Raw genomic sequence first — 27,031 nt, 5'->3', positions numbered from 1 at the left:
GCTTATTCATTTGAGAGGTGATCCCTGGAAGTTAAATGTAATTTATAAAACATTTACTTGAAGAAATTAATACTTGCACCAAATTGATCAGCCTGAATTAAAATAAAACCTACATAATGACAAATTTTGCCTGTAATATTTCCTTAAATTGCTATTATCTCAAGTGCTTTTTAAATATCTAAATTCCCTTTGGGAAAATTAGAGGCATAAATATCCCCAACTCACAGAGATGTCACAGGATGATTAGCTATGACAAAGTTTGGTGTTCTTAGGAAGAAAAGAGTTGTATAAATTCAAAATTGTATTATTATCATTGTTATTAAGATTTATGGCTCAAGTGATTGTGCTGAGAGCTCAAGGTAAAAGTGTAGTCATCAAATTAATGTATTGGGATACAAATCCCTGGCAATACGGCAAATGTTGAAAACTGCCATTTCCTAGATTTATATATATTATGAAATATGTATCATATAAATATGATACAGCCAGGTCTCTCAGCTCGTCCAGCATGCTGTGACACTACAGAGACAAAATGTTAGAGGAGTCAGACAGACTTGGGCTTGACCTCCAGCTCTGCCACTTAGCAGCTAGCAGCACTAGGCGAGGTACTTAACCCTTATGAGTCTCAGCTTCCTCTTGGGAATATAAAAATCAGGCACCACCAGGGTTGGCATGAGAATCAGGCATTGTACACATAAAGATCTGCAACCAAAACCAGTGCTCAATAAATGGTAGCTTTTATTTTTGACATTTCATCTGCCAAGTTAAGAAGCAGATTATTTTGGTATTCCTCAGTGTCCAAGGACACTCTTGTCTTCCATAGGAAGTACTCTCTACCCATTTTTTTTTATTCCACATTTGTTTTAGCCTCATTGTCATCAGAACACAGTTGTTTAGTTTTTTCCTTTTGTTCTCTTTCCACTAGGTAAAATCATTAAAATAGTGAGTTCTAGTTTCTAATGCTTTTGTTATTATTAAGAAACATGGGTTATCTCAAGCAATAATGGATTAAAAATAAACCATCTCATCAGTAAAACTGATATAATTTATTCTTCCTGTCTTAGCAACTTATATCCACTCTACTTATGAGTACCCCTGGGCTTTAGTTTTACTATGAAATACGTGCGTTTCTCTAAAAAATGTGTTTCATACATGTTGCTAAGTCTGAATTTCTTCCAATATATTCCCTTTATTAGGTTTATGTTGAATCTTCTATGCTGCACATTTATAGTCACAGAAATCAAACTTTCTCATGCAGGCAGGTCAAGACAGGTCTCCCACCTCCATCTAGGATGGGGAAAATGAGGCGGGGAGAAGGAGGAGGTCAGCATGATAGCCTAAAGGAAAGTAATTGGCAGCTGCTCTTTCGTCCAAGGCAGGTGATATAAACACCCACCTACCACTTCAAATCCTCCTTAGGGGTGAATTGCTTTACAAAAGATAAGCTAAACATCCCTCGCCCAAATTTATTTTAAAACTAAGCAACGGTAGTTTCAAATATTTTATAAAATATAAATATATAAAATACATTTCTATTTATAAAAAAGGTGAGGCAAAATCGTGTCTAATAGACTACTGAAAGAAAAACCCATTCTCTAGGCAGACAGGAGAAAATGAAAGAAATCCAGTCACCCTGTGAAAGCTGTCGTCCAGCGCAATCAGCAGCAGGGAGGAAGGAAAACAGAGGGCGAATGGGAAGGATAAGGGAGTAGCAAGGGAAGACAAAATAAAGCGAAGAGCTCAAATAAAGATCAGGAAGAATGGACTCCAGGTGTAGATGTGGGGCAGGGAGAGAAAAGTAGGAAGAGAGAACCGGAGGGGCGCAAGAGCCCGGGATGAGAGAGAGGTGGGATTTTTGGCGGAGCAGCCCGGCGAGGGGAACAGTAGTGGGGGACCAGGGGAGGACGGTGGTGCCGGGGCCAAGACCACCGAACCGCCATGCCCCACGTCTTGCCTTACCGAGGCGGCGGGGATGGCGGTGGTTGGCGGCTCCATTGCGGCCTCCTCGCTCCCGAGGCCCAGGCCGGCGTCCGGTTGCCAGGAGGCACCTCGGGCCCTCTCCCGAGCGTGCGCGGGGGACCAGCCAAGGTCTGACTCCGCTGGTGGGGGAAGGGAGGCGGGCGCACGCTTTGAGGCCCCGCGCTAAGCCTCGCGCAGAGGAAATCGTTCGAGACGGTCACGCACACGTGTGGTAAGAAAATCTAGAGGGCTCTAGAGTCGCCAGAGAGCCCTCGCTAAGTACCTGCGCCAAGGGAGGCTCGTAAAGGCGGCTGGTAAAGGCTTGAGTGTACCGGAATCTAAATTAAGCCCTTTCCCCATCGCCCCCCATCCCACACCCCCAGGCAGGGAGACCCCGTGCTTGGGAGGCATACTGAGCTTTAAGGCAAAAAATCAGCCTTAGATTAGTTTCTAAACTCCAGATGGAAATTCTGGGAGTGTCACTTCTCTTGCCTCTGATTTGAGAAGTGGAGTGAGCATTAAACCGCGGACCACCCTCTTTCCTATCTGTATAGACCTTTTTCACTTTCAATCTTTCTTGGCTATAGCTTATCAACCTATAAACATTCTCATCTTTAAAAACGAACCCTCCCCTCAACCTTAATAATTTCATTTTATAGAGTACCTGCTGTGTTCCAGATACTTCACATACATTAACCTAATTTAATCCTCACAATGATCCTGTGAAGTAGGTATTAATCCCATTCTGTGGATGAGCAAACAGAAGCTTCCTTGGACAGTTTAGTACAGTTGACTCAGCATCATACAGAAATGGCACAGAGTTCAAATCCAGGGCTAGATCCAGCACCCCACTGTCCACTACGCCATAAAGTTTCTGCTTCTTTTCACAAAATTTCAAGAGTAATGGGGACTCAATTCTTTCATCTCCTATACTTTCCTAAAACCATCTTAATCTGACATGTGCACACACCCTTCAATTAAAATTGCACTTGCTAAACTAGCCAGTGATCCAACTGCCAAAACCAATGGGGATTTTTCAGCTTTTATCAAATTTGACCTCCATTTGTCATTACTGCACTATTACTCCACTCCACTCCCTCATTCGTGAATCCCTCTCCTCCCATGACTAGGATTTAAACACTGGCTGCATTTGCTGTGATTTATTGTGCTTGTCTATAAAGTTGATAGTAAATTGGTACCCCACATGGGGTGATTATCAAGATTAACTTGAGTGAAATGTTTAGAACCATGTCAGGCACAATGCATTAAATATGGACTATCATTGTCTTTAGGACAAAAGCAAAGTTTACAATCCAATCTCATTTCCTTTCCTTCACTAGAACCTCATGCCCTGATGTATACTTGCAAACGCCAAACATGCCATCTTCACACCCTATTGTCCCCGAATATGCCAGCCCTTCTGCTTAAGATACTATTCCCTTCTTTGATGGCCTGCCAAACCCCAGGGGTCAGCTCCTCTGCGAAGTCCTCCTAAGCCTAATCCCTTGACCCCAAAAGACCCTGTGCTTATCTTGGTTGGAGGTCTTTGACAAATTGTTTCTCCTCTAATTTTAAACATATCCAAAATCACAGGTTTTTGTCTTAATCCTGAGCCCTTTGAAACCAGGAGGGATTAAAACATTTGTTGAATAAATGACTGACTAGTTTTCCTCTTTACAAATAAAACCAGAGGATGGACCACGGTAATGCTTTTCAAAAATTAATGTGTACAAAACATCTGGGGATCTTGTTAAAATAGATTCTGATTCAGATTCTGGGGCAAGGACTAAGATTCACACTTCCAATGAACTCTCAAGTGATTCTGTGGGCAACTTTTTGAGTAGCACACTAGAGGACGCCATTTAATTTCTCTTAAAATACTGAGGTTCTAAGTTCATGTAACATAGCCTTAAAAAAAAAGAAAACCACCACTACCACCAGGTACTGGGTTTGAAATTAAGAAGTGAAATTATAAGGCCAAGAGGCAAGTAAAAACTAGAGTTTTCACAAATGTTAAGAGATTAATCAAGTCCATCGCTGTGCCTCATTTCATTTTCTTATTTTGGCTGAACCTGTAAAACTGGCTCAGTAGACTAGGGACTGGTACCCTAGAGACTAAAAGAATATGATGAAAGGTACAGAGAAGTCCAGAAACCCATACAAAATGTGAAATAGAAGGGAACATCTAGGTGAGAAAATAGTTTGAGTATCTCAAAAATAGAAACGGCATGGGTCAATGATTTCAAGGACTTTACCAATGAAACAGATTTAAGCATGTAGGAAAAACAAAATGTCCTCTTAAGAAAGCACTGTTTTATACAGTTATCAAAGTTTCAGATTTATTTTTAGGTTATCATAACCAGTTTTAAAAAGGGGGAAGGCATTTCTGAGAATCCAGAACTATATACTAAGTAGAGCTCTACAGTGCCTCTGCTGTGTATCATATCTTTAATAAAAATTCTAGGTAAAATACTTCACATCCTAGGATCATTTTAACTGCAATAGTGATGGTTTTTGTTAGAATTGTCTGAGAGCAAACATGCTACACATAGTACTGAGGAAAGAATGATCAATCACCATGATCTTGCTAGTAGGAAAGAGGTAATATGGTTAAGATTTGAAGGTTTCAAAATTATAGTTCTGGGTCTGAGTAAGATTATGTTATAGAAGTAGAACTGAAACTTGAACCTAGCTTAGTATGTGCTCAATATGACTAGTTATATAAAACTGCTCTATAGTTCAACTTCCAGTAAAATCAAAACAATCCCTACTTTGTGACTTTTGTGAAGATTATAAAATCAGCAATTAATAGGACACACAAAAGTACTCCAAAATCTGTTTACCCCTTCCACCTTGTTGTCAGCAACTTAGATAAACTTCAAACTGATGAAACTGGAAAAACATCAAGACCAATTTTGCCCAATTTCCTCATTTTATACGGTCGTAATTGGTTTAACAGCTTAGTAACATCATTGAACACTTACTGCAAATGCCGAAGACTATGCTAAGTGCCTTACCTTCATTATTATCAAAGCTAGAAACCAGTTGGGTAAATTATGCCCATTTTACAGGTAAGATAACTGAGGCTTGGATAATATTGACCTCTTCAAGGTTATACACAGCAGTGATCTGAACACTGCTGCAATAACTCCAAAGCCCATGTTTTAATACTCTGGAGATTCCTGTGCCTCAACTGCCAGACACATGAATTTCTCCCACCAAATACCCTTGGTTTGGCATTCCTTTTTACTAAACTCCTGTATCTAATGAAGGTCTTCCTATTTAATTGATTGCCTACCTAATATGTAATAATGTAATACCCGTTAGGATTATCAGTGCCTGTAACTTCCCTTGTCCTATCTAAAACATACTTATCACTCTTTTCCTTCAGTAACCATCCAGTTTTCTATTTTCAAAAACAGTAGTATTAAAACAGTCAGAAACAGGCAGTAACTAGTGAAATGAATTGCCCTCTGAGAAATGAAAAGCCTTGTGGCTATAATAATCAGGTAATAATTATACCTAATGTTTTAATCTTGGCTCTGGTTTGCTATGGAATCTTTCATTAAGTATTTAACAGGTAGTTAAAAAACAAAAACCCTGATAACCACCTTTCAAGTAGCTTAAATTATAGAGAAAGCAATGGTTTAGAAGGAAGCAAAAACCAAAACAAGATTTAGTTTACTGCCAATCACTCCCAAAGATACCTTTTTTGTAAAACATGTTGCAGGTAGGCAGGCACAACTGAAAATTCTCCTTTGCCTTATGGTATAAGAATTAAAGAGCACTGTGAGTAAAACATTAGGAAACAGAGGTAAAAACATAATGACCCTCACCCCTAGATGTGGATTGTTGTGTTTTTAACACTTTTAAATAATCATTATACGGCTGAAGTCAATACGGACAAACTGAAGCCAAAGCTGACAAATATTTTAGAAAGGCAGGAAACACCCAACACCCACCTTAGGCCGTCCCATGCTGGGTACACTGGCAAAAGGCCTTTTAATCTTTTACTTAGACCTTTTGAAGGAAGTATCGTAATTTAAAAACTAAACACAATCTTAAATAGTTAAAAAAAATACTTATCTAAAAGTAGAAACCACCTCCACATTTGATTCTCAAAATCATTCAACCTCAAGTAATTAAATGACTCAGATTGAGAGCAACAGTTGGGTAAAATTGTAATTTTTTTATTGGAAAACAAATATACAACTTGGAATGGATTTGAGGCAAATTGTGCCATAAGCAGATTTTCTTTAAGTGGCTAAACAAAGTTTAAAAAGCAAGTAACAATAAAAGAAAACGTTTCTGGTACAGGACCAGCAGTACAAAAAAATAGTGTACGAGTACCTGGATAATACACCCGTTTTGCAATAGTGCAACTTTTAAGTACATATTGTTGACTGTCCATAGTCCACGCAGAGTTACAACTCCACACTTCAACAACAACATGCTGACAGTTCCTAAATAAAACTACTTAAAAAAAAAAAGGCATAACCCAGATGTTCCCTCATTTGACCAACTCCATCTAAATTTAGATGTGCAGAAGGGCTTAGATATATCCAGAGTAAGCCACATGCAACATGTTACTTGATCAATTTTCTAAAATAAGGTTTCAGGACAATGACAGTAAGATAAGGGAAGAAAACATGGAGGAATGAAGTCCTAATTACTATACATGCATATTTTTTTGACAGTAAGGGGAAACCTTTTACAGATAAGTTACAAACAAAGAAAAGGCAAATAAACAATTTTATACAAGAAATTTAACACATTCTGTACAACGTCTTCACTTTGCTGTCATCATTTGTACAAACTCTGAAAAAGAAGTACAGAAAAAGTTGAGTCAATGGGAAAAGACTGGCAAAACCAATTAAATTCACTCAATCACTAAGCAGTCTCCATTCCCTTTTCTTTGCTCAAAGTTATCATAATGTACAGAGGAAAACCAGTTTACTGCCAAGGCTGGAACTTCATAAACCAAATTAATGCTTTAGATAAGCTAGTATAAAAAGCATTCTTGCTCTTAATTTAGTATCACATTTGATACTTTTTAATCAAAGCATAGCTAATTAGAGGGAAATAAAATCCAATTAAGGAAAGAAAGTCACCTTAACTTCATTTTGAGAAAGTTTGAAGCTTTTCAAACTGTTCCACAATTGTTACACAAAAATTGTTTTAGCACAGTTTGGAGTACAGTGCTTTTCAAACTTTAATGTGCCTATGAAATCACCCAAGAACTTTATTAAAATGCAGATTCTAGGTTTAGGGGTGAGACCTGATAGTAAATAGTTCCAAAAAGATGGTGAGAGTGAAAGACTTACCTTCATAGTTTACTTGACCATCACCATCAATATCTGCTTCCCTGATCATTTCATCAACCTCTTCATCTGTTAACTTCTCTCCAAGGTTTGTCATCACGTGGCGAAGCTCTGCTGCACTAATATAGCCATTGCCATCCTAGAAAAAAATGTAGTAAAATTTCTAAGTAAAATCATAGGCTTAAGAGTTGGAATGGAAGTTCAATAAGCTTACTAAACTTCAGATTAGGGAGAAAAAAAAACTTAGAAATCCATCCAAACTAAAGAGAATGCACAAATAGTTGACCTATAAATTGTCACTAAGAGCCAAGCAAGATATCCTATATGGAAATCACTATTTCTTAGTTCCAAACTCAAATGATGTCTCCTTTGGCACAAGATTAATGCAATACCTATCAGGAAATTTCAGTTTATACAGAACTCTTAAAAAGCTTTGACTTGATATTAAAGTATGACAGTAAGTTATCAGAAAAACAAGTCTTCAAAGAATAAGATGCTGATATCTTCATCTCATCCCCAAGTTAAAATTTAACAAACCCAGTCCTTGAATACCTACCTTATCAAACACACGGAATGCTTCTCTAATTTCTTCTTCACTGTCTGTGTCTTTCATTTTTCTTGCCATCATTGTCAGAAATTCCGGGAAGTCAATTGTGCCATTACCTAAAATGGTTTGTTTAGTTGAAACATTACAACAGAATTTAAATGCCACTTCTTCAACTGCCCACTCGCCCAACCCCCAAATTAAAAAGTCTTACCATCAGCATCTACTTCATTAATCATGTCCTGTAACTCTGCTTCTGTGGGATTCTGCCCAAGAGACCTCATTACAGTTCCCAATTCCTTTGTTGTTATAGTTCCATCACCATCCTTGTCAAATAGTGAAAAAGCTTCTTTGAATTCTGTATGAGAGAGAATCCAAATGTACAGGTTAACAATAAAAAAGTATCCTCCTAAATGAAATGTATTAAACTCGTTTTTTTTTTGAATTTTTTTCTTGCTTTTTCTCCCCAAATCCCCCCAGTACACAGTTGTGTATTTTTTTAGTTGTGGGTCCTTCGAGTTGTGGCATGTGGGACGCTGCCTCAACGTGGCCTGATGAACGGTGCTACGTCTGTGCCCAGGATCCGAATCAGCGAAATCCTGGGCTGCTGAAGTGGAGTGCGAGAACTTAACCACTCAGCCATGGGGGAGCCCTGTATTAATCAACTCTTAAAGCAAAGATACACATGGAGAAGACAACACCTAAATGGGATTTTGATTCCTGAAGGATTAGGTGGGCAACCTTGTGATATTTCAAACATGTTTAGCTAATCATACCAGGTAGTTTGTTCATCTAAAATCTTACAGGGAACTCTAATATCTAGACCAGATGAAAGTCAAATTATTCTGGGTTCAAAGGGAAAAAGAATCAAAGCTCCAGATGATTGGCTTCTCTATTTTCTGTTGAAGCTGCTCTGTGGAACACAATTCAAAATTACAGATCTAACCTACACTCAGAATAGAAAAATAAGACTATTGGTGCCAAATACCTATTTCTACAGAGCAACTATACTATTTGCATTAGGTTTACAGTAACCTTCAAAAGCTAAAATTAAGTCTATATGTCACCTACTAAATTAAAAACAAAAAAACTTTAAACTTTAGAGCAATATGCAATAGGCTATTTCCCTTTTCTGGAAGATAGAGGGGACTATCACCAAATAATCTAAAATGACGTAAACAATGGGATGATCAAGATATGAATGAACTTTTAGTTAAGTGCTATATCACTAAGAAGATAATTTAAATCTTTCTTTAGAAGATAAAATCTCAAGCTTGTAATAGAATGAAATATATTACTATCTAAAATATTTAAGATCTTTTTGCAGAATTATATTGCTTTTAATTCACCACTAGATTATACAGAAAGCTGTTGGAGAAACAGCTTTCCTGGCTTCACCATTTATTTTACAGATAAACTAAAGCAGAGATTAAATTTGGTAGTGCAAGGTTATATAAATGAGCTAGTAACAAAGCTAGTTTCTAAAAGATATTAGCCCCTATCAACAAGCAAATACAAAAGCAGAAAAAAAAAGTTCATGGGACCATTAAGCTCCCCCAACAAATCAATACAGTTGAAAATGTACACCTGACACGTTTAAGAAATGGTGCACCTCCTCTTACAGTCCAAGTCCAAGGCTATTTATTCCCTGCCTGTCTATCTCTGCTCTAATTCATATACATATACCTCCCAGTTTCATTACATCATAATCTCTTCTCTGGACTCAAGTACTTTTCCATTGATGTTTCCATTAACATAGAAGTTATCTTCATGTCTCTTGGCCTAAAACTAAATTCAAACAGTCACAAGATCTTTTAAATGCCTAAACATCTCTCTCCCCAAATTTTGGAAGGCACCACTACTCACATCTCTTTCTTCTCTATCAACCCACTATTAAAAATTATTTCCAGCTTCAGCACATCAACTGAAAATACTAAATTCACCAATAACGACCTAGTTGCCCAATCCAGCAAGTATATGCCTCAGTATGTAAGGGCATATAGCACAGAAACTAAAAGCAGACTTTGGAACTCAACTTCCTGTGCTAAAAAAATCCCAGCTCTGCTACTTAGTAGTAATGTAACCTTGGGCAAATTAAGTCACTAAACCTTTTCTGTCTCAGGTTCCTCATTTCTGTTAAATGGGGATAACTGTACTTACTTCCTAAATTTAATTAATTACTATGTGTAAAAGCACGGAGAACTATATATGGCAAGTAAGTACTTAGTAAAAGTCAAGAAAGAGATGATCTCATTTTCCTGCAGCATCTAAAACTACACTGAAAAACTCTAGACTTCTGCTAGCTTTCACAATGGTACTTTAATTTACCTCCTACCTTACAGTGCCAAAAGCTCTTGCTCTGTCTCTTACATGTAGATGTGATCAATTTTCTTATTTTTTCTCTCCTTGGCCATTTCATCTATGCCCACTTATAAAGAAGACTTCCTATCTTTAGTCTACTCATCTCTCTCATTAACATACCTTTATTTCTGACTTCCTATAGGACATCTCTCCTGGCTGATCTCAAACAAGACTTGTAAAAATGAATTCTGTACTCCCCAGCAACCATAGAACACAAGTAAAAGCCACTTTTCTTTCCCCCTGAAATCTGTCAAGTCCTGTTGAATTCTGTTTAAATACTGCCTGATTCTTTTTTCATCTCTACAATCAATATTTTGATTCATGGCCCCATCATCTTTTGCCTAGACTATTACGACAGCTTCCTAACTGGATTCTTCTTTTAAAATCATCCACACAACTACCTGGATCCTATTATCCTTTTGGATCACCACCTTACTTTCTTCTGCTTAAAGTCTTTAGCTTTAGACCAGGAATCACTAACTAGTTGTAGTTTGCTACATTCAGCAGTAAATAACAGTTTCATTTTGTTTAAATATTTGTTTTCATAGGAACTCACCTGATATCAGAAGCTTAGTACCAAACTACTGATTGATTTTAGGAAAATAGTATACAGTACTAACCTAGATCAACCCAATGACAAAAATAGACTAGTAAGTCCTACAAATAGCAGAATTTGATGAAGACACTGCCATTTCACTAAGGTTTTTTTTTTTTCCTTAAACAAGATGTAGAAATATAAACTATTAGGGTTTGAACACAGAGCATCTATCATCTAACAACTTAGGCTACAAGAAAATTAAAGTACTTAGACATTTGTATTTATTTACATTACATTCTCTGCTACAACGCTCAGCCATAGGAACTGTGTAACACCACTCTTATGTGCAAAAATCCCCAATGTGTAACTAGCTATAATCATTCTACTATATGATTTAACTTAAAGCGACATGCATGGTTTAAGTTATATATGGGTGTTCTAAATATGAAGAAGTTTTAAAATCTAATAACTCTTAAAATGTTTGCTGGAATTAAGTGAAAAGCAGAAAATAAAACAGTATCTATCAATTTACTTTATGTATACAAGGAACGAACAAATGAAAATATTTTAAAGGTCAACGTTTATTCCAAATTTCTATTTGTATTTTTACCCTAAAGAGCTGAAATACCTGTAAAAATTCCTTCAAGTAAGAATAGACTCAAAAGTGCAATTTAAATTCACCTGCCTTTATAGTGCACCACCTATACTTCAGAACTAGTACAGTCTGCATGTATAGAAGAGCATGTCATTTTAAACAGTAATTCCCAGGAATGACTTGAAATATAAACCCAGGAGTCAAAACCTAAATAACACAGTACGAAAACAACAGGTCCTAAATGTCACAGAACAACTATCTTCAACATAATTGACAGGACCTCCCCAAATCCATTCTGGTTATGCCTAAATTGAAACTTCAAAAAGTCATACTCAAATTTTATTTATTCATTAGCAACCCCAAGATACTTTTCTAATTATTTATTACATAAATTTATAATTTTATTAAAATAAGTTATCATGAAACAAATACAACAAAAGAAAAATCAAATGTTCACCAGCTTCTATTTATTTAGAAAATTCTAAACTTAATAATCTCTTAAAGGTCATGTATCAGACCTTTGTTGGCACTATATAATTGTTGCTATAAACTGAGCGAGGTTAATATTTTTTATCAAGTAGGTTTTATCCCTACACTGGACCTTGAAAGTTTAATGAAGGCTTAGGCACAAATTTCTTTAAAAGCAGGAAAGAAAAATTCTTGTATGCTTTTCCTATTAGTCCTCTCAATGTCAAACACCAACAACTAATGACATCATGGCAGAGTCATCAAGAAAATTAATGTGTTAGTGCTGTCATGTTGTTCTGGATTTCTCTTTAAGACCAGGTAATGTAAACAATTGTAGTAACTTTACCTTAATAATAAGCATCTTTTTTTGTAGACCAAGTTATTTGCTTTATAAACAAATCTGAAATAGTAATGATTATCATATGAAGATAAAAATATACCTTAGTATATTCAGCGTTACACTGTATGTATGAAGCTTGTTAACTTTTTTTTTTTTTTGGTAAAAACAAGTAGGTCTTAGACTCTAAGATGTCACTGGTCAAGGATTACAATTCACCAGATGAGGGAAAAAATTTGCCTTCACCTCAAAGGTGGATATTGAAACATACCAAATTTAGAAGGAAGGGACTTTGAGAGGAGGCAGAATTATTCTCAGGATAGCGTAGGTAGTGTTCTAGAACAGTTTGTGTGGCACACTTCTTCGAAAATGAAATTTATCCACTCAAGAAATATTTATTCAGTCCTTACTATGTGGGAGGCACTGGGGATATAAGAGGAAATGAAAAGGTCCCTGATCTCACAGTATTTTTATTTTAGTAGCATAAAAACTTTGGAGCTTCTACCCTAAAGGTTCACCAAAACGTGGGGCACAAAAAATGACTTTAAAAGACTAATAAAAAGCAGGGTAGGGAGAGAACGTAAAATAGTTTTCTCCCATTCCCACTACAAATTTAATTGTATGTAGTCAATGAAAAGACAAAATATATCTTAAAGACAACATTCCAATGAACTACAAATATTCTTTATAAAAATACTACCAGTCATTGAAAATTGATCCTCTTGTATTTAACAGAAACAATTTTTTTTAAAAGAGCTGTACGTGTTTGGGAGGGCAGTGATGAGCATCAACTATGTGACAGGCACCTCCAGTAATACATTTTCCACCCTAAAGTGAACATGCAGTGCTGGAATACCCAAAAATTAAAGGCAGAGAGGAAGGCAGGGGTATTAGAGAAGGTAAGACCAGAAATATTAGATAGCCCAAGTCAGTTCCTGAAGGAGGCATTATATAAAAAACTATTTCAGCATAATTTACATTTCACTGATACACATAAAATAGTATAAATGAACAAAGAAATTATTTCCAAAGCTCTGCTTGATTACTTCAACACACTCAATTCATGTAATCTACCAACCCTAGAAAGCAAATCCCAGGTTTAAGTCAAATTCACACAACGAGAAGTAAAAATAAAACCTGCTTAAATTTGGTCCTTGATGCTAACAGATTTCTGTTTATATAGTCCTATCAAATAATATTTGTGATGAGTATTTGAGGAGACTAATGATTGCTGGCTCCTTCAAATTTGTGTGTTTGGGGGAGGGAGCTTACTTTAAATGTGCTATATATTTGAGTTCCAACTGGACTTCAGTTTTCTCTAGCATAAAAAAAAAGCTTTAGTGCTTTTGAGCACTTCAAAAGCCTTGCCTACCAGGAAATCTGTGGCAGTTAAAACGTGGTTGACATTTGTGTAATTAAGTCTCTAATGAAAACAAAGGAATAGATTATGAAAAGCATTTCAACACTATAACTAATTTTAAAAAACAAAACACCTTTAGCAACCTTTCCCAACATTTTGATGTTAACTAGCCATCTCAAAGTGTTAGAATAAAATCAAAAGTACTAATATTTAATGGTATGGCATAAAGAGACATAACAGGTTTTACATAACAATTTCACATATTTCCATAGCAAACCAAAGGAGACGATTTAAGAAGCTCATTTCAAAGGCTGTCACTGCTTTCTGAGACAAAATCGAAATTACATCTGTAAAAGAGAATGCTAACTTTTTTATCTAAATTTTTCACTAGAGAAATGATTATTCCCTCATTATATATACAATTCTAAGGTTAAAATATTTGGTACTTTAAACCGAGGTAAATTCAACATTCATTTTCTGATTCTACATTTCAAGTTACCTATTAGTTACTACTTGGCCCACTTTTCTTGTGGAGACTGATTTGGAGACGTAGTGTTAAAAACTGCGCAGAATTCATGTTTTAGGGTAAGATAATCTTCAACAAAAACAAAGACCACAACCACCAGGCTCCAAAGTATATCCACAAAGCCTAAAAACATGCCTTTAATTAAATCAGCCCTAAACATCTTTCACAGGCAAGTTTACCTTCTCAATTGCCAAAGCAGCTTTAATTACTATATTATATTACACCCATGTGTTATCATCTACCACAAAGATCAAAAAGTCAATTCTTTCATACAAGTATCTGTCTTGAGGCTGGCTACTCAATTTATAATAAAATCTAATGGATATAATCTAGCAAAGTATTTCTCACCTGCAATCTGCTCTTCAGTCAGTTGGTCAGCCTACAAAGAGATCAAAGAGATGGGTAAGTGACTTGAGAGTATGTAGATTAGCAGTCAGAGAAAAAAATTTAAAAACTTTCAAGGTTCACTGTGTACCATCAACTTCATTTAGTTCAACACTCCTTAGTACCATCAACAAACACAGTTGGGTAGAAAATGCACACATCTGACCTATCTTCAAAGCTAAGCTGGCTTGACCCCAAGTTTAAGACACGAAAATATGTCAGAATACTTTGAAAATCTAGATTTTGCACAAATTGAAAAAAAGCGTATCTGGCATACTAGAAAGTTTAATTGGAGTTGTTATTCTTCTAAAGCAAGGCTAGAATCCAATAGAAACATTGTTTCCTTTTTCAAAGTTAGGATACCCAAACTTAAGCTCACCTCCTCTGGTAAAGAGAAACCAGTATCAGAAATCTCCAGTGAACCAAAAATAATGTCCCAGGACTACATGCAAAATTACCACTATAAATGGTTAAACACATCATTTGAACACGAAATCGATTTTGCAAACCTCAAAAAAAAAAAAAAAAGAACTAAGCAAAACTCCCATCTACTAAAAAGATAAAAATCCAAACCGTCCTAGTTGGGGCAACAGGAAAGCTACCAGTTTTTACTCCTCCTAACCTGCCAGGCAAGTGCAGAGAATCCAGGATTCTGAACATTTGAACTACATTATTTACCAAATGTTAACTCCCAAGCCATCCATTTTCTCTTTACTTTTGAAATCCCAAAGTGAGCCTGATGCTTGTGATTTTTTTTTCTTTTAGCACATGGAGAAGAGTTACTTGTTTTTGCTTTAAAAAAGAGACTTCAGGCATTTGCTAACAGCCATTATATATGCTGTTCTTATTCAATCTTCACAATAACTCTATATTATCCCCTGTATTATAGATAGGGAAAGAGGCTCAAGGTTAAATTTTGGGAAGTGGGAGTACAAAATTAGTAACACTAAGGTGTTAGACATGGCCAATGCCTGTTAAGTTTTAAACTCAGAGCATCATAATATATAAAGATATTTACAAAATATCAAGGCTCCTTGTTCTTCACGTGACCTTAATCTTCTCTGTTTTATTAGTACATATACCTACAAAGCAACTGCTTATGTAGTACTAGGAGGTACTGACAAGAAATAACCTCCTAGCTAACATTCCTACCTACATGGAGTCAAGAGTACTATGATTAATCCATTCATTTACTGGTATTAAAAGAAGAATAAATGCTACTTGGTTTCATGATTTTTAAATGAACACATCCCTAGAAAGGATAACACCTTAATGTAGAACAGCATCACATTTTCTCTAGGGAACAGGAGGAGAAAGTCTGAGAAGGAACCCAGAAAGCAGAAGTTTCTTTCCCTCCTCAACAATTTTGATTTGACCTCGATACAAACTCATTTCTATTAAAAAAAAAAAGAAGAAAAAAAAAAAGCGAAGGCCTGGTAACTTAAAACTGGAGAGCCAATAATTAAGTTCAAATGCAGAAGTCAATAAAATAAAAAATTATGTACTCTATTTTCTTTCCTTTTTCTCCCCAAAGCCACCCCGTACATAGTTGTGTATTCTTCATTGTGGGTCCTTCTAGTTGTGGCATGTGGGACGCTGCCTCAGCATGGTTTGATGAGCAGTGCCATGTCCGCGCCCAGGATTCGAACCAACGAAACACTGGGCCACCTGCAGCGGAGCGCACGAACTTAGCCACTCGGCCACGGGGCCATCCCCCAAATTATGTACTTTTATATTTAGAAATCCCAATACTCCACCAAGTATTTGGTATAAAATCAGTCATAGATTGTTTTCCTTAAAAATAAGATTTAAAACTCAGTAAATCCACTCAGTTGATGTTTACTTTGTTAGGAGCCTATGAGGATTTACTTCTAGTCTGATTCCGTTTTTGCAGGACTTTATCATTTCTGAAGGAAGGCAACAAGGGATGGTGGAGAAAAAAGCATGGTGTTTTGAGTCACCGCTGGACTAGGATCCCAGCTCTGCCACTTAACAGCTGTGTGACCTTGGACATATTACTCAACCTCTCATAGCCAACTTTATCTGTAAGGCAAAAATACTAATACCTACCTTGCAGGGTTATTGTACAGAGTAAGTGAGAAGCTATGTAAATGGCTAGCCTGAAGACTTCTGTGCTAATTATTTTATGTAAAGTAACTAATCAAAGAACCTATAACATTAAATATCAACCTGACTAGTTCAACTTTGACAGCAAGCCTACCGTGTTCCATATAAACTTTATTTAAGCTGAGAAAATACATTTCCACAAACTGAAACCAGAAGGTGCAGCCCAGGGTGGCAGGTGAAATCAATTTAGGACTAAAAACGTTAAGCTAAACATGTGGAATACACTGCAGCATGTGTGAAAGCTGAAGGAATGATTGCTATGCAGAGAGACAGCGGGGTTTGTTCTCTCAACATGTTGAGGGGGGAGATTTGGGGAAGGCTCATTCATATGAAAGCTGAGACGACTTTAGGAAGAAATAATATTAGCTATAAAAGAAAACTTTCAAACTACCTAATTTTGCTTGGAAACATCAAAATTTAATAGGCCCACGTCATTTTGTTTAGCTCCTTACCTCCAGGCAATCATGGAAAAAGACCACAAATGACCTTCAAGGAATGAACTAAGCACACAAGAAACTAAGTTACTCACATAGCCTAACAGCGCTCCCTGACTTTAAGAACTTTTTTATATTTACTACTAGTCCACAGTTCAAGGTTTTAAAATAAACAATACCAACAACGTTCACATTGAAGCCCAGTAAAAGAGAGAACACAGGACTCCCTAGCACTTTAACTTGAAAGCCTTTTCCAACTACATACACAAAAATTTGGTTCTTATTTCTGTCTATGGAGAGTGCCATTTTCTTAGTAGAACTAGAAGAATTATACTTTTGGGAAAACTCAAGCTCATTAACATGTGTTTACCTCACTAAAGGGAGGAATAATTCACTTGAGAGATGACTAGTTCTTACTCCTTTACGTCTGCAGCAATTGATATGATCCCTACCGCTCTTGTCACTCCAAAGCTCCAGGCATCAGCACACTCTCAGACCTACCAAACTAGAATATGCGTTTTGGAGAACCAAGGGTGATTTGTAAATATCAAGAAACACTAACCTAGACTACATGTATGACCTCGAGTGCATACGTTATGTACCTGTTAAACATTTCCTACAGGGCATTCAAAAGCAGGTATGGATAGTCTTGGAGCTTATCTACTGAAGGGTGATGTAAAAATAACACCAAGTTCTTATCCGAATAAATGTATGAATCCACAGGCTTTAAATGGAACACAAAATTCTATCCTTCATTCATTCCTGTGTATTCCCAGTGCTACTTAGATAGAACAAAGGCTCTGTACGTAAATTTTTTTCCTACAATTTCAGAAGTCAGGGTATTTGTTGTTTTACCTGTATGTATGAAAAGCAGTCTCTAAATGATTTTAGTAGAGTTAAAAGATACCTTAATTCTGGTAAAACACCATTTACTATGTAGCATCTTGGACCAAAAGAGAGACCACTAGAACAAATTACTTTATAAAAATTAAGACCTTTAATAAAGGCCTAATTTGATCATACCAGCTGAATCTAGAACCTTCTACATTCTAATAGAGCCAGGGTGAATTTTCTCAGTCTAACAGAAACAGATCTCCTTGCAGTTTCATGAAATGTTTGTTTACAATCAAGTGACAAAATTTTCTACCTCTTCATATCTTTTGTTTGGCCTCAAGTCTTCTTAAAGCAACCCCCCTTTCAATGAGCATACACTGACTAAATGTAAACCAAAAGCTCTGTGAGCAATCTTATTCCACTTCTATATCAAATTTTTATTCTTTAACTTCATGGAATCCTCATTTTAAATCTCCAAGTCTTATAGTTATGAAGTTACCTGAGGACAATTTCCAAATTAATTAGTTAACGGTGACTGTCAATTTAACAAACTGAAAATGCCAAAGCACCTATAATAAAAACAGTAACTTCACTGAAAAAAGACTATGAAAGCTTAGATGCAAATTTCTATGCAAGAAAATCTATTCCAGTTCTTGATTCAATTATCAGACTGATTAAGGGAAAACCTTATCCTTAATGTAAATACATTTTTAAAAATTTACCCTCCAATTTAGAACGTTGATTACATGCCTATAATGTACACCGTTCCACCTACAAGAGTAAATCTAACCAACATATTCAAATCAGAATAAAATAACCTAAAATATCAAGATGGAAGGAGCGCATCAGACTTAAATGAACACTCGTTTCATCCAAGGTGAACTCCTCTCCCCACACCCACGCATGCCGGAGGTTTCAGCTGGCAAGGATTCCCCACTCCTGTTTAAGATGTCACCTTGCCTCTTGGACACACCCATCGCCGTAACCACTTGGCAGAAGGAACCACAAAATGAGTACTGCAAATTACCGCCCTCAGTCGATTTTATTTTATTTTTTTACCGGAAAGAACAGGAGTTCCGCTCTCAAGGGACAGGAAAACGCTTTTAAAATTCCCTGCCCTCCAATACACTCTCCTATCTCACTACCGAGTTTGATAGCCAGTACTGCACAAACGAACTGAACTACATGTTAGACAATCTGGCAATTCCTCTACGGAAGCACCAGTCATTTTCAACCGGGCTGGAGCGGGGGCGACGCTGTGTCTAGCAGTGGTCCTGTAACATTAAGGGTGCGAGTGAGGACGCAGGAACAGGACACAGAGAGTGGCCCTCTTCAAAGGGCCGTCCCATTGTCACATGAGAATAAGACCGACTTTCACCACGGCCCGGCAGGCAGTCACCCCGCAGCTGGCTCTCGATGGGCGGCGGGGAGAGAACGCCGTTCAGACCCCGGCCGCAGCCGACGGCTGTCTACCGAGATGTGTACCGCGAGGATGTGCCTGACTCGGGGGATGAAGCTCACTGCCTTCAAAGACAAAGCTGCTCACAAATATTTCTTTTTCTTTCCCGCGTCCAGCCCGGGTGGGGTAACAAGGGCCCGGAGAGAGTCGACAGATAAGGATTCGGCGCGCTTCCTTCTCGCCGCCAGAGGGGGATGGGGGCCGCCGCACCCGCCCTCCCCCAGCCACCCCCCACCGCCGGCCAGGCCGCGCCGCGCCCGCCGAGCCCTCCGCAGCCCTGCAGGTGCCAGCGCAGCAGCTGGGGCGCGAGCCGAGCCGAGCGGGCGGCTCCCGCCCCGCCCCCGGCCGCTCCCCGCGCCGCGCGGGCTCGGCCCCCACCGCGCGCCCGCCCCGGCGCCCCCTACCCCCCCGGCCCGCGGGAGATGCGGGCTAACGGCGGCGCCGGCACTCGCCGGGCCTCGCGCGCGCCCTCCCGCCCCTCGGCGCATGGCGGCCGCCGCGGACAAAGGCGCTTCCTGGCGCCCGCACTAACGTCCGTTGGGCTTTGAATCCGGCCCCGGGGCTGACCTTCCCAGACGCCCCGGCCCGCGCTTCTGCGCTCCCGCTCCCCCGCCCTTCCGCCCTCTCGCCGCCCCCAGGTGCCGGGCTGCCCCCCACCCCGGAGCCATCCCCATCCCGCCGCGCCCTGAGGAGCTTCGCGGGCTCCCGGGCAGCGCGCCGGCCCCCAGCACACCCGGGGACGCCTCCCTGAGGAGAATGGGGGTGGGGGAGCACCTGCGACACAGGCGCCGCCGGCGCCCCCAGCCTTTTCCGCGCTAGCGCTCTGGCGAAGACCACTCCTGGAGGGTGGAGGGGAGGGGACTTCCCTTTCTTTGGTCAATTCGCTTCAGCCTCTTCCCCCCACAGCCCAAGCGCCGGCAGCTTAGCGACGCACTCACCATGCTGCTAGCGCTACCGGTCTCAGCGACGCGACCACACAACCACTCAGCTCGCTCGCTTCACTCGGACTAATTCGCCTCCGCCCCCAGCGCCTCATAAACACCTCCCTCCGCCAGATCCCTCCGCCGCACGCCAGATAACGGAACATCACGAACGAGTCCCGGCCAACCCCCTCCCCTCAAACTCTTCTCGAGACCCCTATATCCACAGTTATTTGGTCGACAATGCAAGAGATAAAGGGAAATGAGCGAGCGGGTGACGTCAGTGGGTTTCACTCTCCAGCGAGCTGTTGAAAGGCCGGTGGAGTTGCGCCTGTGGGGCGCTAATTTGCGGCGCGGAAGAACACTGTGGTGGCGACGCGAACGCCGATGATCGTTGAGCCGGCCTCTGATTGGCTGGTTCGTACCTGCAATGCGTCACTCGGGCTCGCAGCCGCTGCCGGGACGCGGTGCGGCTTCTGCCGTTGCTGCTGTGCTCGCGCTGTCCTGGCAACTGCGCCAGTAGGCAGAGTCGCTTGCCTTGCGCTTGGCTGGAGAATCTTCCTCCTCCACCCATCCTTCCCTGCCACAGTCACACACACGCTTTCCCGCCTCTTGTGGAGGGGGTCGACGAGAACAACTCAGGCTGGTCAAGGGTGAAGCAGAAAGACCCCAGTAAACCCGTCCTCCGCGCTCAGCTTCTCAGCTCGTATTTCTTCCTCGTGGAGGCCACACATTTCCCATTTCGCTCCCTCGTAAAAACCACGAAAATCTGGGAAATGGCAAACGCAGCTGCCCAGCTGACAGAGTAATCTGAAAGGGTCTTCCGTTTATACTTCCCCTTCGCGTTCCTTGCCAAGGGTCAGTTACCAGAGAGAAAAAGTCACTCAAAAACCACGATGTCCGAGGTTCTGTGGGATTAGTCACCCCCAATAACCCCTTGATATTGTGGAATAATAGGGTTTCGACTTGGAGTCAGACCTCCGTATAAGTCTTGGTTGGGTTACTTTCTTAGATGTACGACCTGGGATGAGTCATTTAATCTTTAGTCTCCTTTGTGAAATGGAGGTAATAATACCTATCGAAAGGTTATTGTAAGAATTAGAATTATGTAAAGATTATAGAGTTAATGTAAAATGTGAAAGTACCTGACACAGGCACCCAACAAGTGGTCACTATAATATACCTTCTCATCATAGCGAATTTGCCCCTTTGGGTCTCTAACCTCACAGATTTAACTGGATGTTTTAAAAACCACGAAAAATTAGCTCCTGGGAATTGGAACCCTTGTACACTGTTGGTGGGGATGTACAATGGTACTGCTCCTGTGGAAAACAGTATGGCGGTTCCTCAAAAAATTAAAAACAGAATTACGTATGATCCAACAATTCCATTGCTGAGTATATACCCAAAAGAATTGAAAGCAGCGTCTCGAAGAGATATTTGTATGCTCATATTCATTGCAGCATTGTTCTCAATAGCTAAAACGTGGAAGCAACCCAAGTGTCCATCCATGAAAGAATGGATAAGCAAAATGTGGCATATACATATAATGGAATATTATTCAGCCTTAAAAAGGAAGGAAATTCTGTAATATGCTATAACCTAAATGAACCTTGAGGACATTATGCTAAGTGAAATCAGCCAGTCACAAAAAGACAAATGCTGCATGATTCTGCTTCAGTCAGGTACTTAGGGTAGTCAAAATCATAGAGACAGAAAGTGGAATGGTGATTGCCAGGGGCTGGGAGGAGGGAAAATGGGGAGTTATTGTTTAATGGAAACAGAGTTTCCATTTTACAAGATAAAAAGAGTTAACAGATGCATAGTGGTGATGGTTGCACAAGGTTATGAATGCATTTAATACCAGTGAACTATACACTTAAAAATGGTCAAGATGGGGGGCTGGCCCCGTGGCCGAGTGGTTAAGTTCACGCGCTCCGCTGCAGGCGGCCCAATGTTTCGTTGGTTCGAATCCTGGGCGTGGACATGGCACTGCTCATCAAACCACGCTGAGGCAGCGTCCCACATACCACAACTAGAGGAACCCACAACAAGAAATATACAACTATGTACTGGGGGGCTTTGGGGAGAAAAAGGAAAAAATGAAATCTTTAAAAAAAAAAAATGGTCAAGATGGTAACCATTTTTATCACACACAAAATTTTTTTAATTAGCTCCTTGGTCCCACCATAAATAAGCAAGGGTATGCATAACCCGGAATATTTAACAAATATAGTACACATAGTGAACACCTACTGTGTGACTCGATTTGAATATACTGTAATTGTTACCACAGAGGGCTCTTACAAGGCACAGAAGAGAGGACCTTAGCTCACCACAGAGGTTCCACAACGAGTTCCTAAGGAAGATGTCTCCTCTGTTGAGTCTGACACAATAAATGGGCTAGGAAAAGACAAGGAAGGAAGAGGGAAGCAAGTTCTGGATGAAAGAAAGAACAGAGCAAAAGTCCAGAGGCATGCACTTGCATGGCACAGTGGAGGAGCTGCCAGTGGTTAGGCATTACTATAGCAGCTGAGCATGGGAGAGGATGCTGGGAAGTTAGAAAAAAACTAGAGTTTAGTGCTCAAACTGCAGTTCCTCAAGAAGGTTGTTGGTAGAACCACAGTCCAGAAAGAATCCTCTTAGGCCTGTCAAGGCTTTAGAATTTCCCAGCGAAAAGCACAGGCATGTGGACCCTTGAAACCTAGGGAACAGCCTTTCTAGCAGGCCAAGGTGAAATCTTGCCTACTGAGAAGAAGGTGCCCTCCGCAACATCTTCCTGCCCAGCAAAACCAAGATGCTTTCTAATGGCTGTCTGCACCCGTTTGTAAGGCTTCAGTGGAATTTAACCTCCGTTTAGCCAAGTTAGACATTTTCTCGTGCCATCAGAAGTATTTCCTTTATTGGGCCAGAGGTGCATCCTCTTTCTTTCAGTCATGCAATTCAGATTTAAAGTGAGTGCTCTTTCAGTTAGTATTGGCAATCCTGTGACCTTCCTTTCAGGTGAATGACTATTCAATGAACTCAGGAGGCTGTGCTTCTATTGTCCTTGCTGATCTGGTGATGTAATGATGGCATGGCGATGTGGGGGGGGGGGGGGGGGAGATTTAGTTAATATTATCCCATAAATGAAAAACCATTGAGAATGGTTCTTAAAAGTGGGTACCTCTGCTTCAGAATCTGAGCTGAAAACAGAGCCCTAGGCCACTGTTCCATTACTTTGTATTCTGGTAGTTCTCAAGTCTTTCTAAGGTATTCCTCAGAAATTTGTCTCTAATTCCTTCTCGGATGGAAGAGCCACCAAGAATCCTTTCTTTCAACTTAGTGACTAAAAATATTCTCTCTTTACACAGTATCCCATCAGTGTGCAGTGATTTCACATATGAAATTTTTAATGATGGGAAATTGAATGACAAAATGAATAATCACCTCCTCTGGAAAATGAATTTTTAAAAGGATTGATGCGTAACATACAACAAGCATGAGCTTAAGTCTAATATACAGGTGCATGCTTAGAGATGTATGTCTTGAATTAAGGAATTTTTAAACAAACATTCGGTAATGAAATATATCTGTTAAAGAGAATACAGAAAAGTTCTTCCTTGTTTCTTAGATTGAATTTCAGCAAGGCCTCTCTTTCAGAAACTTCCTCGCTGACCTCTCTGAGAAGAGAAAGAAAATGAGAAAAAGTCAAGACTTGCTTTAAAGCCATTGTGGTTTATGTGTATTTGAGACTGTTCCAAGTCAATTTATTTATAGAGCATTTGTCTTCCACAAGATGCAGCCTGACTTTGGCAATTGCCAGCTGAGAAGCAAAGTTGGTGACAACCACCACATCAAGGCTTAGGAGGTGGTTGGCTGTCTTTCTGTTGGCCCCTCCTGACGGGTGAGATCTTAGAGCTTTCTACCTTTGTCTGTCTTGGGAAAATGAGAATGTACTTCCTCTCCTGGCCTCAGTTCCTCGATTTGCAGAACAGAGCTAACACAAACTCCATCCCTTGACACTTCCTTCCCACAGCTTCTCTCCTCCAGCCAGCTGTGCTAAAGAACGAGGGCAGAGGACAATCACAGTGGCATTCTTGATTGTAGGGCCTATGCGGTTCTTGACAGGTGAAGGCATTAAGCCCTAAATGCCCTGAGGCATCAATAGCATGCAGCAACTTCTCTCCTCTGCATCTAGAATGGTACTTGTTTTGTGCCAACCTTAAGAGAATTGAGAAAATAACAAATCGTTTTCTTGTTCTGTGGTTCAAATAAGGAGCCCTGGTTGAGAAAGTGAAGCTATCCTCTTCCAGGATTATGGGGAAAAACAGAGCTGGGACATGAATTCAACCAGGTCATGAGAATGTTTTGCCCATAGCATCCTCAGTTCAATGAGGGGTGAAGAGTGTGGAGAAAGAACTGAATCCTCCAGACATCCTGAATGGGCTCATGCTCATATACACACAGGAAAAGTTGAGGGTCATTAGCTTTGATATTGACACCCTGACATTCATTCATTTGCTCATTCAAAAAAATTGAAATGTCAATTTAGGGTGACCAACCATCTAGGTTTGCTTAAGACTTAGGGATTTTCTGGGACACAGGACTTTAAGTGCTAAAACCAGACAGTCCCAGGCAAACCAGGGTAGTTGGTCATCCTAGAAACCGTGACCACTCATTCAAAAAGTACCAGTAGCCTATTATGTACAATAAATTTCCTATGATTAGAACGGTCATAGGAGACCATGGGAGCATATAGGAGGACAAGCTAACAGGCAAGGGGAAGACTTCCTAGAGAATGTGATCCATAGGAATGAGAAGAGGTAGAGAAAGAGGAAAAGGTGTTTGAGGCAGAAAGAAGAAGCACAAAGGAACAGAGACATATGTCATCAGTACCACCCCAATCACTGACATCATCATCACCATATTCACAGCTACTCGTGATTGGGTCTTTACCACAGGCCAGGCTCTGCGCTGATTACTTTACGTACATTGTCGGTATTTTTGACCATTCCGTTCCTCTTGAAACACTCTTCTTGCTTGGCGTCTGGAACACCCCTCTGCTAGTACTTCTCCGACCTCTCTGGCAGCTTCTTTGGAGGCTCCACTGTGGGCTCCTTCACCTGTTGCTTAAAAGATGGTGTGCCTCCAGGTTTAGGCCATGGGTCTCTTGTGACTTTTGACACCTGCATTAGGCACTCTCCCTATTCCACAGCATTCACTCTGTGCTGATGACCTACAAAAATGGATGGCCTCTCTCCTAAAGTCTCTCCTAAACTCCTGAGCAGTATTTTCAGCTGTTCTGGCCTGCCCTAACATTTGTGGGCTCAGTCAAGAGTACAACTGGAGGCTTACATAGCACATGTTAAATGTGTTAAAGTTATAAATCAAGAAAACAAGCAAATAAAATATGTTCTATCCTCCTACCTGGACAAATAAACTTTCATAACAACCTGGGAGGCCATGGTCAATTTTAGAACCTTGGATTCCACACCAGATCATGGAAGTGTAAGGAAGCCATCCTCTAACCCATAGCCCACTTTTTTCTCTTCTCACCCCTGCTCTATCTACACTGCAAGGGGCCTTGATTCACATGTGTGCATACTCTAGTCCTCATACCAAGCTCCATCCACAGCCCCACAAATAGCTTCTTCTCAACCATCCTTTAGGGCCTATGGACATGCACCCTAGAGATATAGTCTGCTCTCTGGAGAGTAGAGCTGAGGAAGAAGCCTACACAGGCCCTAGATGCAGGCTTGGTGCTATTTGAGCAAGGAATTCTGTGACCTGGGGGCCTAGAGTAGTCTTGAAGGGATGGAGGGAGTGTGGGCTCCGGGTAGGGAGGTCCCCTTGGCCTTGTGTGAAAGGGTGCATCTGGAGGAGGGCCAAAGCTGGGCCCTTTAAATTGAGGCTAGAGCAGAGTCCTCTCTTGCAGTCCTGAAAATGCCTACTAGCTACTCCTCCTGAGGCCCTCAGGCCCTCCAAGATTACATCCAAAACTGAATCCATCGTCCTTTCTCCCAGACCTGTTCTCCTCCATTCTGGTCTCTTTGAAAAGTCCCTCCCTCTACCCTGTCTCCCAAGCCACAGTGAACTAGTTGCAGATATCTGGATGCGCTATGCTGTTTCCCACTTCCATGCCTTGCTCCTGCTGCTCCGTCTGCCTGGAATCTTCTTCCTCCCTTTCCCACTGGCTGTTGCACATCTGCTCATACTTGGCCCAAGCCTCATATCCCCTGTGATGTCTTCCTAACCCCACCACCTGCCCTGTCCCCTTGACCTAAAGAAAAATAATCACTCTCTGTCAAAATATTCTTGTAATGCTGTAAGGTACTATTTCCTTACAGATTGGTCACCCTACCTAGACTGAGTTCCTTGAGGGACCTTACTTATGTTTGTACTCTCACCACCTTGCTTAGTACTGGGACATAGTTTATGCTCAATGAATTTTATTGAATGAATAGATGGATGAATGGACAAAGATATTATTGTTTTGCATATGCCTTTTTCATGTGGCTCTTAATAAACACTCAGAAGATTTTTACAAAGTATGAGTTGTTTTATACATACTGAAGATCTTTCTTATCAGAGAAAGTCACCAACAGGATAATTCTGATCTTCTTATGTAAGTTATTATTTAAATCAATTTGAAAATGATAAATATGTACTTAAATATAATTTTTACATTCCTTAAGATTCCTTTTTTTTTTTGAAGATTTTATTTTTCCTTTTTCTCCCCAAAGCCCCCTGGTACATAATTGTATATTTTTAGTTGTGGGTCCTCCTAGTTGTGGCATGTGGGATGCCACCTCAGCATGGCTTGATGAGCAGTGCCATGTTGGCGCCCAGGATCCCAACCAGCAAAACCCTGGGCGGCTGAAG

At 40.1% G+C, this 27,031-nt stretch overlaps 2 protein-coding genes across 2 annotated transcripts in view; both read right to left on the bottom strand.

Annotated features, from left to right (window-relative positions):
- Window positions 1-6,018, bottom strand: part of STPG4 (sperm-tail PG-rich repeat containing 4) — a 51,116-nt gene extending 45,098 nt beyond the window's left edge. Inside the window, exon 1 of the mRNA XM_070512141.1 lies at window positions 1,960-6,018. Within this exon, the coding sequence (XP_070368242.1) occupies window positions 1,960-1,995 (36 nt within the window). The 5' untranslated portion in view covers window positions 1,996-6,018. The remainder of the gene's footprint in view (window positions 1-1,959) is intronic.
- Window positions 6,019-6,128: 110 nt separating this feature from the next.
- Window positions 6,129-20,319, bottom strand: CALM2 (calmodulin 2). The gene is made up of 6 exons (XM_014833107.3): window positions 20,186-20,319; window positions 14,358-14,388; window positions 8,039-8,182; window positions 7,837-7,943; window positions 7,284-7,419; window positions 6,129-6,777 (listed from the first exon to the last, which is right to left on the bottom strand). Exons 1-6 carry the CDS (start codon window positions 20,186-20,188, stop codon window positions 6,749-6,751), a joined length of 450 nt encoding a protein of 149 aa, XP_014688593.1. The 5' UTR covers window positions 20,189-20,319; the 3' UTR covers window positions 6,129-6,748.
- Between the last annotated feature and the right edge of the window lie 6,712 nt (window positions 20,320-27,031).

The sequence above is a fragment of the Equus asinus genome, chromosome 6 (genome assembly GCF_041296235.1).
Source record: "Equus asinus isolate D_3611 breed Donkey chromosome 6, EquAss-T2T_v2, whole genome shotgun sequence".
Taxonomy (NCBI): Eukaryota; Metazoa; Chordata; class Mammalia; order Perissodactyla; family Equidae; genus Equus; species Equus asinus.
Note: the sequence above shows the minus strand (reverse complement) of the source record. Positions and strands in the feature narration are given on the sequence as shown.

What these genes read in the sequence shown, in the direction of transcription:
- CALM2 (XM_014833107.3), bottom strand. An exon ending in GACTGAAGAGCAGATTGCAG is followed by an intron (nt 8,183 to 14,357) that starts GTGAGAAATACT and finishes TCTCTCATACAG; the next exon opens with AATTCAAAGAAGCTTTTTCA. An exon ending in TAATGAAGTAGATGCTGATG is followed by an intron (nt 7,944 to 8,038) that starts GTAAGACTTTTT and finishes AAACCATTTTAG; the next exon opens with GTAATGGCACAATTGACTTC.